Consider the following 17,313-nt stretch of genomic DNA (forward strand, 5'->3'; position numbering starts at 1 on the left):
TTTAAGCTTTTATTGCAAGCTAATTACATGATTATCCAGGAACTTTCCGTTTCGCATTGCCTTTCGTCTGAGGTTATTAGTTCCACCCCTCAATCTCACCAAGCACAACCTCTATCGTTCCTTGCAATTGATATCTATGCCAAATTAGTGTTCTCAATTTTGAAGGTTGGTATTTTTACCCGTAGAACTTTCTTATGTCATCCAGTAGATTAGGACAGGAGTTGTTTCCTGATTGCTATCTGTCTCTTTTCTAGTTTTATCCTGTGGATCAGGGATCTAGTAAATTATTGCTGCTGCCAAAGGTATGGAAATTATCTAAAATTTCCTCTAGGTTACTGTTGCTTCTTGGTTTCTCGACTTACATCACTTTGCTTTATTTGACAGGTTCTTGCTGTCACTGTCAAATTCATCCAGAAAGACTCTGAGGAAAAAAAGATGACATTTAATGCTAGACCATATTTTAGGCTTTTCATCAATTGGCTATTGGATCTCTGTTCCCTGGACCCTGTTTTTGACGGTGCAAACTTTCAGGTAAATTCCTATTTTCCTTGTATATATTCATGCCTAGATCTTCAGTTACAGAACTGATTTCCACTGGGTCCTTTCAGGTTTTAACAGCTTTGGCCAATGCCTTCCATGCTCTTCAGCCCCTCAAAGTTCCAGGATTCAGGTAACGATACCTCCTGTGTGGTAGAGTAACTTTCCTACTCAAAAGTAGATTATTCTTGAAGGAAAAGCTATGGATTCTGTAAAAGAAGGTTTTGGTTGTCTGCTGCTTTTTCCTGATGAACTTATCTTCCTTGCTGGATTTTATTGTTGCATACTCAAGATAGATAAGTGTATTATACTGTATTAAACATCTTCTCTAGAGGATAGGTATCTAATTTCGTTTGAGTGGATATTTTTCAAATGTTAGGGTTGATTTTTTTCAGACATAAATTGTTGCATTAAGGAAAATACAGTGTGTGTTCTAGAAGGATTAATTGATCTTCTGATGTGCTGTTTACTAGAAGGTACGATAGTGTGCTTGTATGGGTGACTAACTTAATCAGTTGCTTTCAGCTTTGCATGGCTTGAACTTGTAAGTCACCGAAGTTTTATGCCGAAACTTCTTGCTGGAAATGCTCAGAAGGGGTGGCCTTATTTTCAGCGGTTGTTGGTGGACCTCTTCCAGTTTATGGAGCCCTTTCTTAGGAATGCTGAGCTAGGAGAACCGGTTGGTTTGAAAAAATCTTATGTTATGCTTTTTAATCTTTTCTGTTGCGCGTTGTTGTTTAAACCCCAGATATCAATTCATGTTCTTGTTTTCATGTGTTAGGTCCAGTTTCTGTATAAAGGGACTCTCAGGGTTTTGTTGGTTCTCCTTCATGATTTTCCAGAGTTTCTGTGTGACTACCATTTCAGCTTCTGTGATGTTATCCCTCCAAGCTGCATACAAATGCGAAATATAATTTTAAGTGCATTTCCTCGCAACATGAGGCTTCCTGATCCATCAACTCCCAACTTAAAGGTCATTAGTCTTGTGAATCTTATTCAAAATTTATTTTACCGGATTCAATTTTGTAATGAACTCTTTTTTGGTTGTCTAGATTGATCTACTTGCAGAGATTAGTCAATCCCCTCGCATTCTTTCTGAAGTTGATGCAGCTCTTAAAGCAAAGCAGATCAAGGGTGATGTAGATGAATATCTGAAGGTAATCCTAACATAGTCAAATAATTGTTCTTCATCGTACATGGCATTTGTGACATATGGGTGAGAGGAGTAGGAGAATGAATGATATTATTATACATATTGCTTTCCTGTCTGCTCATCTTATATTATACTGTCCTGATTGATTGCAGACAAGGCAACAAGGATCTCCATTCGTGAGTGAATTGAAGCAGAAGTTGCTGCTCTCTCCAAGTGAAGCCGCCAAGGCTGGGACACGCTACAATGTACCCCTTATCAACTCCCTTGTACTCTATGTTGGAATGCAGGTAAAGTCATGATTCAATTGCTTTCTTGCCTTGTCCTTACCCTTTATGGTACTCAATAAATATTCTCCCCTGGAGGAATTTGTGTGCTAGAGAAGTCAAACTGGGTGCTGTCTCATTACATTTAATGCAGGCTTCTGTGATTTGCCTACCAACTTTTTGTTAAGCTTTTCTTCTTTTGTAGCAGCATGGCATGTTTTGCTTTTGTGCATTTCCATTACCCTATACTTATTACCTTTGGTGTGTCGCTGTAGGCTATCCAGCAGCTGCAGGCAAAAACTCCTCATGCACAGTCGATGCCCAGTAGTGTTCCATTTGCAGTATTCTTGGTTGGTGCTGCTCTGGATATTTTCCAGACTTTAATAATGGACTTGGACACGGAGGGGCGTTACTTGTTTTTGAATGCAGTCGCTAATCAATTGCGCTACCCAAACAATCACACGCATTATTTCTCCTTTATTCTGCTCTACCTATTTGCGGAATCAAATCAGGTGCTCTAGTACTTGTCATTTACTTTTCCTATTTCTATTTGTGGTTTTCACTTGTTGATCTTTTTTGCTTTATGATGATGTGCATCATGATTCCGTGGTCCTCTGACGTGTGCATAAAGTACAAACACGCACCCCCCCCCCCCCCCAAAACTCTCACCCCATTCCAAACAATATTTATTGGGCAAGGTTTGGAGTTAGAGGTATTTATGCATGCTAATTTACATGTTTGAGAACTGCATAAAAACTAACATAAGCCACAATAGTTATTTAATCAAAATATTGAAAATATTGTTTGAAAAATCGTGGTCAAAGAAAAACCTATTTGATTCCCCAAATGGTAAAAATGTCACAAAATGTGACAGAGATAGCGTATGTGTGCATTATATTTATGCGTGTACTTACGTGCGCGCGCGCGCGCACACACACAATGTATATAGCTGCAAGAGCAAAACCGGCGCAAAAAGCTGAAAGCCTCCGTTGTTTAAGTTCTCCCAGATCCCCAAACATTAAAGAGATCCCTCCCCCTTTTCCAAAAAAGGACGAAAGCTTTGTTATTCTGTTTATGCTTTTCTTCACTGGCTGCATTATTGCACTCCAGGATAATGTGTCTCATGGGTGTTTGATTTGGTTGTATTCCTTGTCTATGGACCTCGTCCATATTTTTTGTAACTGAGTAATTAATTTTTTGCAATGCTAAATGAGTATAACTATAATAGTATTTTCTTAAAACGCGGAAAATATTACCATAATAATTTTGTTTCTCCTATCGGAATGTTTTTTAAATTCACAGGCCAATGATGGCCTGATGAGGATATTAAATTCAACTGTTGGTCCAATTTGTAGATTCTTCATTTTTGGTTCGAGGTCTTGATCTGTTAAAATTTCCTTACTAGGTTAGTATATTGGAAATTAGGTTATAGTGTATATTGGAAACGGAGAAGATGTTTGTTTTCTAAGAGTTTATGATATGGCCTGGCTATTAGCAGATTGAGACTGCTATATGCACAGTGTAAAGACTGCTTAGAAATTTGATATGTTTAGTTATATTTTGGATCGTTCTTAGTCATGAATTTACTGAAAATGGAGCAGGAGATGATCCAAGAGCAGATAACCAGAGTCCTATTAGAACGCCTGATTGTGAATCGACCTCATCCGTGGGGTCTCCTGATCACGTTCATTGAGCTTATAAAGGTAATTTGTGTTTTATTTATGCTCTTGCAACCTTCATTCCTTTTAGTGTCTTCTCAACACAGTATTTCTTCTTGTTCAACAGAATCCTAGGTACAACTTTTGGAGTCGACCATTTACAAGATGTGCTCCAGAGATAGAGAAACTGTTTGAGTCTGTCTCAAGATCATGTGGTGGCCCTAAACCTGTGGATGAGAGCGTGGTGTCAGGTGGAATACCTGATATCCATTAGATGAATTTTTCTTGTCTATGTATCCTGGGAGTATTATCCATTTGTAATTTGCTGCATCTCTTCTCTTGACCTGAGTGTCGGCGTAAATAATTTTAGTGCTATTGTAGCGAATTAACTTGATGCTACTGTTAGTTATAATGGCTGCTTAAACTAAAGTACTCATCTTCTTTAGATTCTGCTTTTTTCTTTATCAGCTGCATGCTTGTCAGAATGTTTTTTGGCTAAGCCGTTGCTTTGTGCTAAAAAATTTATTTCGGGTGAGTCACAACCAACATTACTTGTGTGAGAAACCCTCAGCTTTTGACAAGTGGTTTTGGGCCCTCGCTTGTCAGGACACTCTCTTTAACCTTCATTCCCAAAACTCCCCTCCGTTCTACAATCATCTTTGTTCGTTCTTTTCTTTCTTGTCTCGAACGCCCGTTCTCTTCTCTATTTTATCTTCCCTTCTCTTTTTATAATCCTGTTTCTCATTTGTTAAAATTCAAAAATCGATTAATACTAACTTACACTTTATCTCTTTTTCCTCGGTGTTTCCTGAATTTATGTTCCCAATATACCTTAAATATTGGGCCGTATAAAGGTTCCAGTCTTGGTCATGGATAAGCTTGGGATATTTTGGTGGAGCTTTTGTAAGGCTAGATTAAGAACTCATCGAACAATTTAAGTGCCCACTTATCTTTCTTCTTTTTCATTGCTTTGGCGTCTATCCAGTGATTACTGCTAATTGATATTGTGTGAGTTTCTTGTTTAAGATTCATTTTTTTAGGATTCCCTTAGGGCCTGGTTTATTGAGATCTGAACTGAAATTTTTCAAAGGTCCCAACTTTTTCTTTTACGGGGTAAGTCAACCAAGTGGATTTGTGAAAGCACAAGGGACTATGAAGGGAGAAGAGTAGAGGAATAGAAAATGATGGTATTATTGTACCTTTTTTACAATGGTATATGGGAAAATTAGAAGGATCTTTAGAAATGTAGGAGAGAAGAGAGAGAGGTATGCTGACAAGGGGGACCCACAAAAGCACTTGTCAAAAGTAAAGGATGTAGTCGCTTAAGGAAGCCAGTATGTGGTGGATTCCATTTAATATAGTATATAGTAGTATTTTTCGTTGATGATATGGCTTACTCGCAGTGGGCTTTTATTGTTTTTAAAAACTTACTTTTGTGTGGAGCCAAGTATGCTAGAGAAGAAAGGGTATGGCATCAGACCAACTTATTGAACTTTGCTTTGGATATACATTGAGCCTTAATCCAGTTATGCCTGTGTATTCATTTGATGAATAATGGGGATAGTTGTAATTTGATCCCATAATGATTTTGAATGAGGGCATCTAAATAGCATGTGTTCCATGTCTTCATCTTCAGACCTGCAAAAAGTACAACTAAATAGCTACGTAGGCTAGAAGTACAAATAGACAATATTTGAGCAGTTGGAAGTCTATTATATATGCACAACTATTGTTACTTGTGTCTCACCCAAAATAAAAACTTCCGTCAATAAAATAAAATTTAGAAGCTAATCTATTTTATTAGGGCACGGGGTAAGAAGGTAATTCTTTGACAGTTATTACGTTGCAATAGGAATGCGTTGTAAAGTAAGACATACAATTATTCTACGAAACATCTGAATTTTCACAAAGGGCCTCTTGTAATATTGTGGCGATGATACTTATATTCGATACTGCAATATTTTAAAGCATAACAAATAGGAAATTAAATACGTACATATTTATAGATATTACATGAATGGGGAGAGTCAGACTACTAATATTTAGTAATAAAGCAACTTTTTGCTCGTTGTCAATGAGGATTTTCTGGTCGTGATTACCACCTATTTTTATATTGCTTGAATGATCAAATACAATTAATTCAAGATTAGTAAGTTAAAGTTGTGTCGAGTCAAAATGTCAAATTTGGTAATAACCTTCCAGGGGAATCTCTCTCTCTCTCTCTCTCTCTCTCTCTCTCTCTCTCTCTCTATATATATATATATATATATATATATATATATATATATATATATATATATATATATATATATATATATATATATATGTCAATTTATTGAATTTTTATCTTATTTTCCCTATCAGAAAATTAAGTAATTCATAGCGTTACAACCTTTCAACCTTTTGTTCTGATTCCATATGAACAGTCACTCCTTTTGGTTCAAAAGGTCATATTGAACGAGTTTATGACTTATGAGGCCTTTTTACCTCCATTTTGAGTATTTATTTGCCCATTGAACTCTCATTATTCAGCTTTCCGTTGTTGATTTCCCGTTCATCTTTCTGCCAATCATCTGGTTCGCTGTGTAGTTTCATTTTTCTCCCCACTCTTTTCATTCAATTCATGCTAAAAAGCCAAAAGGACACTCCCTTAAAGAAAATTAACGTTTCGTGTACTACTATTAGAGGGATCTAAACGTCATCATAATTCATTAATTTGTATGAATAAATTAGTGTTTCATGTAAAACTCCTATCAGACAACCAAAAATCTCTATCATCATTTCCTTGTTATAAAAAAGGGTCAAAAGAAGAACTTGCATCAAAATTGAAGGAGACAGGAAAAAAAAGGATACTACAAACTGGAGGTGAGGGGAGAATGCGAATGGTACTAAAAAGTGTGTTATGCGGATGAGAAGGACGATAGCAACTATGTTATAATCTTTTTTCCCTTTGATTTTTACTACATTAGCTTCTTAGATTGGTTCCTTAACATATATTTTATCACAAAATTTCAAAAAACAAATAGCAATGTTAATCAAGAATAAATGTTTATTTTCCCGTAGCCTTCCTGTGGGCCGGGGAAATAAAGGGGTTGGCCCGCGCTTAATCTTTATGTTTATGTATTTTCCCGTAAATGGTGACAATCTCTTTTTACATAATCAACGAATTGAAAGTATTTTTATATTTTTCTTTGTGTCTTTGACAGTGAAATTCTCTACTATGGTATTCTTTTTTATTTGAAATTTCAACGGAGGAATTTTTCGTATTCCTCTCTCCTCCCCCTTTTAAATTAAATTTCACTTTGTAATTGATGGTGTATTCTAATGCATAATGTGAATTAATATTTGGTATGTTATCATTTGTCTATCACAAAAAAAATATGGTCTTACAATAACTTATTTCGATTAGTGTTCAAAACATATACTGATACTAATAGAATTCTCATTTCTGCCACTTCAGTTTTTAGCAGTACAAATTTATTTTGATTAGTGTTCAAAACGTATACTGATACTAATAGAATTCTCATTTCTGCCACTTCAGTTTTTAGCAGTACAAATTTATTTTGATTAGTGTTCAAAACGTATACTGATACTAATAGAATTCTCATTTTTGCCACTTCAGTTTTTAGCAGTACACTTTATAATATATTTTCAGGGACTTCTTAATATGGTCTCTTAAACTTTTTGTTAAGGCTATGGGATTCATATCGAAGTCCTTTTATGCTCACACTTACTTGTCTTTTAAGCACAAAGAAAAATTCTTTTATGTTCACACTTATGTGTCTTTTAAGCACACAGACAACCAAATCCTATCTTGAAATGAAGAAGCCAGAGGATTAATAAGAACATAAAAGGAGATGAGAGACTCATTTTTGCAGCCATGACTAGCTATGCCGCAATGCTTTTGCCACATAATTCTTTGTCTGTGCTGCTTTGTTTGTCTTCTTTAATTTTTTCTAACTAAATTTTGAATATGTGATGCATAAATTTTTAATGCATCAGATTTTTCATTAATTCATAACTGTTTAAGTGCACCTTTAGTTTTACCTAGAATCTAGGAAAAAATTATGAGATCATTAAGAGATGGGATATATTATAGGGCACTTTGATCTTTCTATTCCATTCCACTCTATCTAATTTAGAGCCGGACAAAGTTGGGTCGCCCAAAAAATTTCCATTCCACTCTATCTAATTTAGAGCCAGACAAAGTTGGGTCGCCCAAAAAATAATAACAGGCAAATGTATATATTTTGCATATTAAGCATAAATATATAAATATAATATACATAATAATATATACATAATTAGTGTATATGTTTTGATATTTGGACTACCCCTGTAATTATTTTCGACTGCCGGACTAAAAATAAAAAAAAATCCATTTTAAAATTAAGCATGCCCACAAGTTGGTTTCCAAAATCAATCCAAGTTATAATAGATTAGTAAGTCACTGTTCTCATTCTATATAATTTTAGTTTGTTGTCTCTGGTTACATAATTGAGGCTAAACTTGGTCTTGTGATTTCTTAAGTACTTGATTACCTAACATTAATTTGAACTCATATTTCTAAAACTCTAATTCTAAGGAAAATGTTTACATTTGTAACTTAATTTATTTATAGAATCAGCTTTTTATGTATATACATACATGAAAATTTTGATCTCCTCCTACCTAAACTAAAGTTACAATTTTTTTTTTTTTTTTTTAAAGTTTACTTAGGACAATTCTTTACCGCGGACAGATTTACTAGTATGTTATAAAATATGTTCGCATAAGTCGTCCTCTTTTACAATCTGTGGATGATGGGTCTTTGACTTTATTGTAAAATCTAAAATAAAAGAAAAAAAAACTTTTTGAACTGTCGGGCCTAGAGCATTGGAGAGTGTTGAAAACGGTGGGAGACATTGGCATTGAGCTTCAAAATTTGTGAAATTCATAGCCAGGACACAAAACACTTTCTTAAATACCTCATGGATAGAACTTTAAATAGAGTACCACTACACCGTCAGAGTAGCGGGGATAGCTCAGTTGGGAGAGCGTCAGACTGAAGATCTGAAGGTCGCGTGTTCGATCCACGCTCACCGCATTTTTCCAAATCTTTTATCAAAACCTGAGTTTAATTAGTCATTCAGTTTATTATATGGCCATTTCACCTTAGTAAAACCTTTGCTGCACAGTTGAGACTTTTGTTGTTAGATAACGTTAAACCCAATTTCAGGAAATTTAGTTGGAAATTTTACCTCCTATAGCAATTTAGTACATCATATTTATTATAAATAAAAATTATTTTAAAATATTATTATTTATAACTACCTTTTATATGTTATAACAAAATAGGTATTTATGGTATACACTACCGTTGAAGCATATTTGTATTTTTTTTCTCTCTTTCTTTCAGTTAACACACATCTCTCTCAAATCACATCAAGATTTTTCTTCTTCCTCTCTCTCTCGGCAAGATTGTAGGAGCAAATTTCTCAGAATTGATTCTCAACGTTTTTGCTCCAAAAATTTGTGATAATTGGTAAATCTTTTGGCCGGTTCACGCCTTACTACTCTGTCATTATTTTTTTTCTCTTCACTCTTTTTTTTTAAATTTTCGTCATTATTTGGTTTTGAGGAAGAAACTCCAAATTTCGTCTTTAATGGCTAATTCAACAACTCCGAAGAGGGTTACACTCTATTTTGCTTGGCCGAAAAATACCATTTCCGGCGGACTTTCTTCTCTTCTTTGCTATTTTAGTCACATACAATGATACAAATACATTGTATTATATACAAACACACTCAAATATGTTGTATTTTTGTATAAATACATTATTTTTTCGCTTGTATTTATGTATTCTGAAGGTCTGTATTGGAATACAACAAAATATCACTGTGTTTTGTGATTATTTATTGTTTGAATACAGTCGAATTGAATACAATGTATAATAGTGAATAATGAATATCTGTGAATTGAATACAATGTATACAATCGAATTGAATAGAACGGTATACACCATATTTCTTGATTATCTCACTGTATTTATAAATACAGTTGTGCGATACATGGAATACAACATGGTAGTTGCGAAATTTATGTAAAATTAATTTTGTTGAGTTAAATTAAGAGTGATACATGCTAATTGATCCTCTTTCCGTTATTAGACAACTGGACTCCCCTATTCTTTTAGGCGAATTTCGTTATTGTATTCATGAATACATTAGTGTGAATACAACAAATATAGTCGAACAACTGGACTTCCCTATTTTTTAGATGAATTCTACTACTGTATTCATGAATACAGTAGTGCGAATACATCGAATACAGTCGCGTAACAAGTAAATAGTAGCTATAGGAAGTAATTATGTATATAATAGCTATATGAAATTAATAGCCACTAAACAGTAGTGATTTCTGAAAATTCCTCAATTTAGTTCAAGCTCAATATTGTAGGCCCAAACTTAGGTTATAGTTAATGGTTTGGTAAGCCAGATAAATATTTAACATCTTTATCAACTGGTTAATTTTATACGCTTGAACTTTGTACTACACAAGAGAGATGTTATAACCTTGTAATATAACAATAATTTCTCAATCGAATAGAGATACTTTTTTCTTGGCAGGGCAATTGTATTGGGTAAATATGCGATGACACGTGGCCGTCCAAAAAAGGGACACGTGGAACCCAAGACAGGGAATGGCCAAAGACCCAAGGCAACTGTTTCATTTGTCACCGGAAAGAATAACGCTCACAAAGACATAATAAATGTTCTTCGCCCGGTAGCATTTAATAGAGAATATTTCATGGCATTAAAAGCGAATACCCGTTAAAGAGAATTTGGCATTTATGTTCACCGTTACATCTTCATCAATGACCCTCATAATTGACATTAAAGAAGGGCACGATCCTAGGACCTACTTCCCTAGACATAGCTATAAATAATGAGCTAAGTTATCATTATAAGGGAACACGAATTTTCTTGCAAACTTACGCTACATTCTATACAAAGCTTAATACAATCTTATCTTCTTACCTTTTAATTTCGTTGTTGTTGTGCCATGAAACTCTGTTCCCGGAACTGTGACTTCTCCTGTTTCGTCTACATCCTAAGGCTAAGTATTGAATAATTCATCGATTATTTTATTATTTCAGGATCAAATTAATTCGCTTGTCTAAAATCTACGTATAAATTTAACTGTACCATTTTACGGGTAAATAATTTGGCGCCTACCGTGGGGCCTAGACAACCGTGTAATTAAATTGATCCTTGCCTTTTTTACTAACGTGTTTTGATTATTTTGACTTAGAAAAAATCATAAGAAATGGCAGTTAACACTGGAAACAACACGCACAACCCCGAGATTCGAGGGGATCAGCCTTATTTCGAGGACTCAATCAGTGATATCCACAATGAAGGGAATAACGTCATGCCGGTGCATGACAGACAATATCCTCGATATGTTCGGGAGACAACTCCCGATGATTCTGATGAGGAACATGTCGTTGACGTGGTAAGGGTCTTGCAAGAGTAACATGCGATCATTCTAGGCCACCTCACGCGACAGGATAAGGTTATGATGGAGTTGAAGCAGGCGCTGTCGGGATCTTCGATTAATGCAAACAGACAAAATCTGATTCCTTCCGGGGCTCCCGTGAATCAAACAACACAGAGGGTCGATAACAACACTCCCATGGGTGAAATTGGCTCCGATGGGGCATGAGGGAGCGGATACGGTCTCAATAATGAGAATGATCCTTTCAAGAATAAACTTTTATGGTTTATGAGGGGAGTGAACGCCCGCATGAACCAGATCCCGGGCGCGCCACCAGTGCTGAAAGGTCTGGACTCGAAAAAGTATACTCAATTTCCATACAAGCCAAGTGCGGCACCAAAGTTAATCCCGAAGCGGTTCAAAATGCCTGAAGTGCCGAAGTATAACGGAACTTCAGACCCCCAGGAGCATATTACCACCTACAAAACGGCGGTGAAGGAAAATGATTTAGCCCCTCACAAATTGAATTTGTGTTGCTAAAGAAACTTGGAGAAACCTTCACGAGGGGAGCCTTGACGTGGTATTTGCTGTTACCCGAGCATTCCATTGAGTCCTTTGAAATGCTCGCGGACTCTTTCATCAAGGCTCATGCCGGGGCCAAAAACGTACAGGCCTGAAAGGCCGACAAATTCACGATTGCGCAAGAAAATTTTGAGCTGCTACGAGAGTTCGTTACCCAATTCCAGAAGGAGGGAATATTGCTCCCGGCTGTCCCGGATGAATGGGCGCCTGGAGAATTCACCAAGGGATTGAATCCGAGGAGTTCAGACGCTTCTCGAAAATTGAAGGAAAGCCTGCTCGAGTTTCAAGCAACGACCTGGGCAGATGTCCACAACCCGTACAAATTTTGGTATATATTGCTACATTGTGATGCCCTTCGGGTTGAAAAACGCCGGAGCCACTTATTAACAGCTCGTGAACAGGATGTTAGAAAATAAAATAGGAAAAACTATGGAAGTTTATATAGACGATATGCTCGTTAAGTCTTTAAATGCAAGTGATTATCTTAAACATCTACAAGAAACTTTTGACATCCTAAGGAAGCAAAATATGAAACTTAATTCCGAGAAATACGCGTTCAGGGTCAGCTCTGGTAGGTTTCTGGTAGTTTTTATCGCAAAGGGTAATTGAGGTAAACCCCGATAAGATCAAGGCCATAGAAGATATCCTGGACCAACTATCAAACGTGAAGGAAGTCCAAAGGCTTACAGGGAGATAGACAACTTTGAGCAAGTTCATTTTCCGATCGTCAGAAAAACGTCATCGTTTCTTCACACTGATCAAAAAGAAAAATAATTTCGAATGGACCCCAGAGTGCCAACAAGCTTTGAGGGATTTAAAGAAGTACTTGTCAAGCCCTCCATTGCTTTCAAAACCAAAAGAAGGTGAAGCGTTGCTAGTTTATCTGGCAGTCTCGAAAGTTGTGGTAAGTGCGGTTTTAGTCCGAGAGGGCGAAGGTACGCAATCTCCCATTTATTATGTTAGTAAAATTTTAACGGGAGCAGAAACTCGCTATTCACATTTGGATAAACTGGCCTTAGCTCTCGTAGTCACCACTCGGAAGCTGAGGCCCTACTTCCAATGCTACCCGATAGCCGTGGTGACTACTTTCCCTTTGCGGAACATCCTCCATAAACCCGAGCTCTCGGGTAGATTGGCCAAATGGGCCGTCGAAATGAGTGAATTCGATATAGAATATAAACCAAGGACTGTAATTAAGTCGCAAGTCTTGGCTGACTTTGTGGCCGATTTCAGTCCAGGATTATTGCCTCTGGCAACCAAGGAGGCAGTAATGGTGTCAGAATCGATATCGGGGGTTTGGACCTTATTTACGGACGAAGCTTCCAACGTAAAAGGGTCCGGACTCGGTATAGTCTTAATCACGCCTTCGGGGGAAATCGTAAGGCAAGTCATCAGAACGGTCCCTTTAACTAACAATGAAGCAGAGTATGAAGCTTTGATTGCAAGGCTCGAGTTGGCCCGGGGACTTGATTCTGAGGTCATTGAAATCAAATGTGACTTACAACTGGTGGTAAATCAAGTCTACGGGATCTTCGAGACTAAAGATGAGTGCATGCAACAATACGTGGTAAAGGTTCAGGCTCTGTTGACGCGATTCCGGGAGTGGTCAATTACTCATATCCCAAGGAAGGATAACATAGAAGCAGACGCATTGGAAAACCTAGGATCATCGACGGAAATAAAGGTATCGGTGTCCGGGACGGTAGTACAACTGATGAACTCAGTCCTGGATACAGATGGTTATTATAAGGTAAATTCGAATAATTTGTTCTGGGAATGGAGAAATGAAATCATTGATTATCTCGAGCACGAGAAGCTACCCGAAGACCCCAAAACATCTTTAGCGTTGTGCGCCAAAGCAGAGCGATATAACTTCAAGAGAGGCCAATTGTATAGAAAATATTTTCAAGGCTCGTTGGCCCGATGCTTAAGGGCATCCGAATCAAACTATGTCATGAGAGAGGTTCACGAAGGAATATGCGGAAACCACTCGGGCGCAGATTCCTTAGTACTAAAGTTGGTAAGGGCAGGATATTATTGGCTCCGTATGGAACAAGGCGCCAAAGATTTCGTATGAAAATGTAATAAGTGTCAACGCTACGCACCACTGGTGCATCAACCGGCAGAACCCTTACATTCGGTTCTGTTCCCGTGGTCGTTCATGAAATGAGGGATGGACATCGTCGGACCACTGCCACCAGCTGCCGGAAAGGTAAGATTTCTTTTAATTTTGACTGACTATTTTTTTAAGTGGGTGGAAGAAGGTCCTTGTGAGAAGATCGTAGAATGCAAAGTGGTGGATTTCTTGTGGGAAAATATAATTTGCAGGTTCGGAATACAAAAAGAGATAACATGCGACAATGGGCCACAGTTTATCAGCGCAAAAGTTACAAAGTTTCTCGAAGATTTAAAAATAAAGAGCATAACATATTCACCCTATCATCCGATCGCAAACGGTCAAGCGGAGTCAACGAACAAAGTGATTATTCAAAACCTCAAGAAAAGGTTGGAAGCAGCTAAGGGTAATTGGCCCGAGGAATTACCCAAAGTTCTATGGGCATACCGAACTACGACCAAGTCGAGCATAGGGGAAACCCTTTTTCCCCTCGTGTACAGTGCATAAGCTTTAATCCCGGTGGAAGTAGGGGAACCCACCTTGAGATATTTCCAGACAGATGAAGAATCGAACAACGAAGCAATGTTAGTCAACTTGGAGCTGCTCGATGAACGTAGGGACTTGGCGCATGTAAGAATGGCCGCTCAAAAGTAGAGAATGTAGCGGTATTATAATCGAAGAGCCAACCTTCGTTATTTCAATGTAGGAGAATTGGTCCTAAGGAAAGTAACTCAAAACACTCAGGAGCACGGGGAAGCTAGGTCCAATGTGGGAAGGCCCCTATCGGGTTTCTACTATCATCGGGAAAGGTTAATACGAGTTGAAAAACCAAAATAGAGGAAAGTTTCCTAGCAATTGGACTATGGTGCACCTCAAAAGATATTATTGCTGATGAACATTATCCGGTCAGAAAGTATGTGCTGCACTCTTTTTCCCTTCGTTTAGTTTTTTTCCCAATTGGATTTTTTCTGGCAAGGTTTTTAACGAGGTAATAACATAAAGCATGCTACAAGGACAACATCAATAAAACCTTTAATAGCAAGGCACACAAGCAAAGATCCACTCGGGGGCGATTAGATAATCTTTTGTTCTATAGCAAATTCCCACCGAGAAGTTAAGTTTGCTATCGAGCAAAGGTTACCCGACCGTTCACGAGCACAAACCACTAGAGGGTTGTTAGATAGTCTTTCGCTCGATAGCACAAATTCCTTAGGGGAAGTAAAGTGTTTTACCAAGTTAAGGATTATCTAGCAATTCATTAGTGGAATCTTCGAAGATACAAGACTTCTAGTGTTCCAATTCGCACACTTCGCATTCGAACACTAGGGGGATTATATGAGGATACAACAACAATGACTGCCACGTTGATCAGGAAACAAACAATCAGAAACATAATTGCATCATTGGGACCGAGGACTGTGCGACCATCCCCGTAGAAACAAGTTGTACAAGTTAGCCACAAATAATGGCAATTTCTTTTCAGCATAGTAAATGCTTATGTACTTTTTGAAAATATAAGGAATAAAATGAAATAAAATCCTTTTGTTTTTATCTTGTTTCTTGTCTGAACGATGAATTAACTTTGTCATTTAAAAGTTAAACAAGTACTTCAAATGCTAGTATCGTAATGAATATGATACGTCCTCTTCAAGAGCACCGTAAACATAAGAGGACCCCTCTTTTATAAAAACCCTCACGTTAAAGGGTTGGTTTCAAAAGAATTTATGCCCGGAATCAAACTGCCTTCGGGGAAAGATACCCGAAGCCGTATACGAAAGGACGCAAAAGGTAAACTTGCATAAATACTTATCAAAGCCCTCACAAAAAAGAGATGATGCCCAGAGCCAAAAATGCTTTCGGGGAGAATACACCCAAGGCTTCACATAATAAGACGCAAATCATCAAAGCTTCGCAAAATTCTTAAGCAAAAGGAAGAAAATGCAAAGATTAAAGACTTGCATGAATATTCAAACGAAAGGAAGACTCAAACAGTACTTGAGCAAAACATATTTTTATTCATAAAAACATGCCAAAACGGCACAGGTACAAGAATTGGAAAAAGAAAAGAAAAGCTAAACTGCAGTATTTCAGGAATCAGGATGAAGAGGAATGTCCGCGCCCCCGGGAGAAGTAGATGGATCCACTGATGGCTCAACATTTTCACCAATTTTTCCTTCAGCATCATCATCCTCCGATTCTTCTTCAGTTCCCGAGAACTCGGAACCGGAACCAGAACGACCAGGTGCATCAGACCTCGCTGGGAGTCCATTTTTAGCAGGTAACTCAAGCTCACGGGCCTTAGCAATTTCGACATCAAAATCAATGACACCAGCTTTGGCCTCTTCCAAGGTTTTTATCCTCACACTGTACATAGCGTAAGTTTTCTCAACTATTAGGGAAGCCGCTCGACGCTTAAGTTCTTCTTTGAGTTTGGTTACCTCGGCAAAAAGGTTTTCCCGGGGGGACCTAACAGATTTGAGGCTAACATCAAGGTCATGGACAGTTGAACTAAAGAGCCTATTGTGCTAGATAGTTTTCCAGTACCTCTCTTCCAGCTGGGCATGTTTCGCCCCCGCAGCAGCAAGCTCTTCAATTTTGGAGTTGAAGGCTGCCTCTAAGTTGGTTACTCTTTAAGCGAAAGCAGCCTCGCGTTCGGTTGCAGCAAGAACGACGTTATGAACTTCAGCCCATTTGGCCCTGGCTTCGTCAAATCTAATCCTCAGCGGACCAATTTCTTGGCTAAGGGTTATCACTTTTTGCTCGCTTTGCTGCAAACGAGCCTCCAATACAACAACCTCAATAGCTTTGGCTTCCAGTTTCGAAAGGCAAGTGATATTTTGCTCCTGCTCTGCCAAAAGCTGATCCCGTGCAGATGTAATCTCTTCCTTTTCACGAATCAACCTTTGAAGGCCCTCAGAAGCAAGAACGTTGGCCTACAAAGCAAGAAGGGTAAAATTCAGGATATATTCTTACCAAAAATAAAAGAAGTAATAAAGGAAGAAAGGAACGTACCACTGCAGCGTTGTGCATAGCGTTGTTCAACAAACACTCTCCCGAGAGTGCTTGAATCTTTTCCCAATCTTTCTTTAAAGCCAAAGGCTTTAGATAATTATCAAGCTCCACCGACCGGGATAGCAAGTTGCATCCGGTAGAGATCGAAAGAGTAACATTGCTCCTCATTTGTGGATCTTCAGAAGGGGCAACATAATTTTGTCCCAAATTCCCATGAACTGAAGTCTAAGGAAGAGGAACACCTTCTTCGTGGTCAGGTGAGGCCGGTGGAAATGATGTAGCAGTTGCTGGTGCAAGAGTGGATGGAGATGAAAGTGATGTAGCAGTTGTTGGTGTAGGTGAAGATAGAGATGAAGCTAATGAAGTTGAAGAGTGAGAAGCAGCTGCATCAAATGCAGTGCCGGTTGTTGGATGCTCGCCAACCAAAGACGGTAGAGACCCGGTAATCAGCCCCGAAGTACCGGCCACAATAATTGGGGCCCAAAAATGGGAGTTGACATTATCTACCAAAT

General features: G+C 37.9%; 1 protein-coding gene and 1 non-coding gene across 3 annotated transcripts in view; both read left to right on the plus strand.

Moving 5' to 3' along the window:
• Positions 1–4,056, plus strand: part of LOC104120949 (uncharacterized) — a 32,101-nt gene extending 28,045 nt beyond the window's left edge. For both annotated transcript variants that reach the window (XM_009632828.3, XM_009632829.3), the window contains exons 41-51: positions 40–165; positions 255–302; positions 385–531; positions 609–670; positions 1,063–1,216; positions 1,319–1,510; positions 1,590–1,694; positions 1,843–1,977; positions 2,229–2,465; positions 3,555–3,656; positions 3,739–4,056. In XM_009632828.3, coding sequence (XP_009631123.1) covers positions 40–165; positions 255–302; positions 385–531; positions 609–670; positions 1,063–1,216; positions 1,319–1,510; positions 1,590–1,694; positions 1,843–1,977; positions 2,229–2,465; positions 3,555–3,656; positions 3,739–3,885 — 1,455 coding nt within the window. In that variant the 3' untranslated portion in view covers positions 3,886–4,056. The remainder of the gene's footprint in view (positions 1–39; positions 166–254; positions 303–384; positions 532–608; positions 671–1,062; positions 1,217–1,318; positions 1,511–1,589; positions 1,695–1,842; positions 1,978–2,228; positions 2,466–3,554; positions 3,657–3,738) is intronic.
• A 4,568-nt stretch (positions 4,057–8,624) lies between these two features.
• Positions 8,625–8,697, plus strand: TRNAF-GAA (transfer RNA phenylalanine (anticodon GAA)). Its single transcript has one exon. It is a non-coding gene; the product is annotated as a tRNA-Phe (tRNA).
• Positions 8,698–17,313: the final 8,616 nt, after the last annotated feature.

Source organism: Nicotiana tomentosiformis, chromosome 1 (assembly GCF_000390325.3).
Source record: "Nicotiana tomentosiformis chromosome 1, ASM39032v3, whole genome shotgun sequence".
Lineage (NCBI taxonomy): Eukaryota > Viridiplantae > Streptophyta > Magnoliopsida > Solanales > Solanaceae > Nicotiana > Nicotiana tomentosiformis.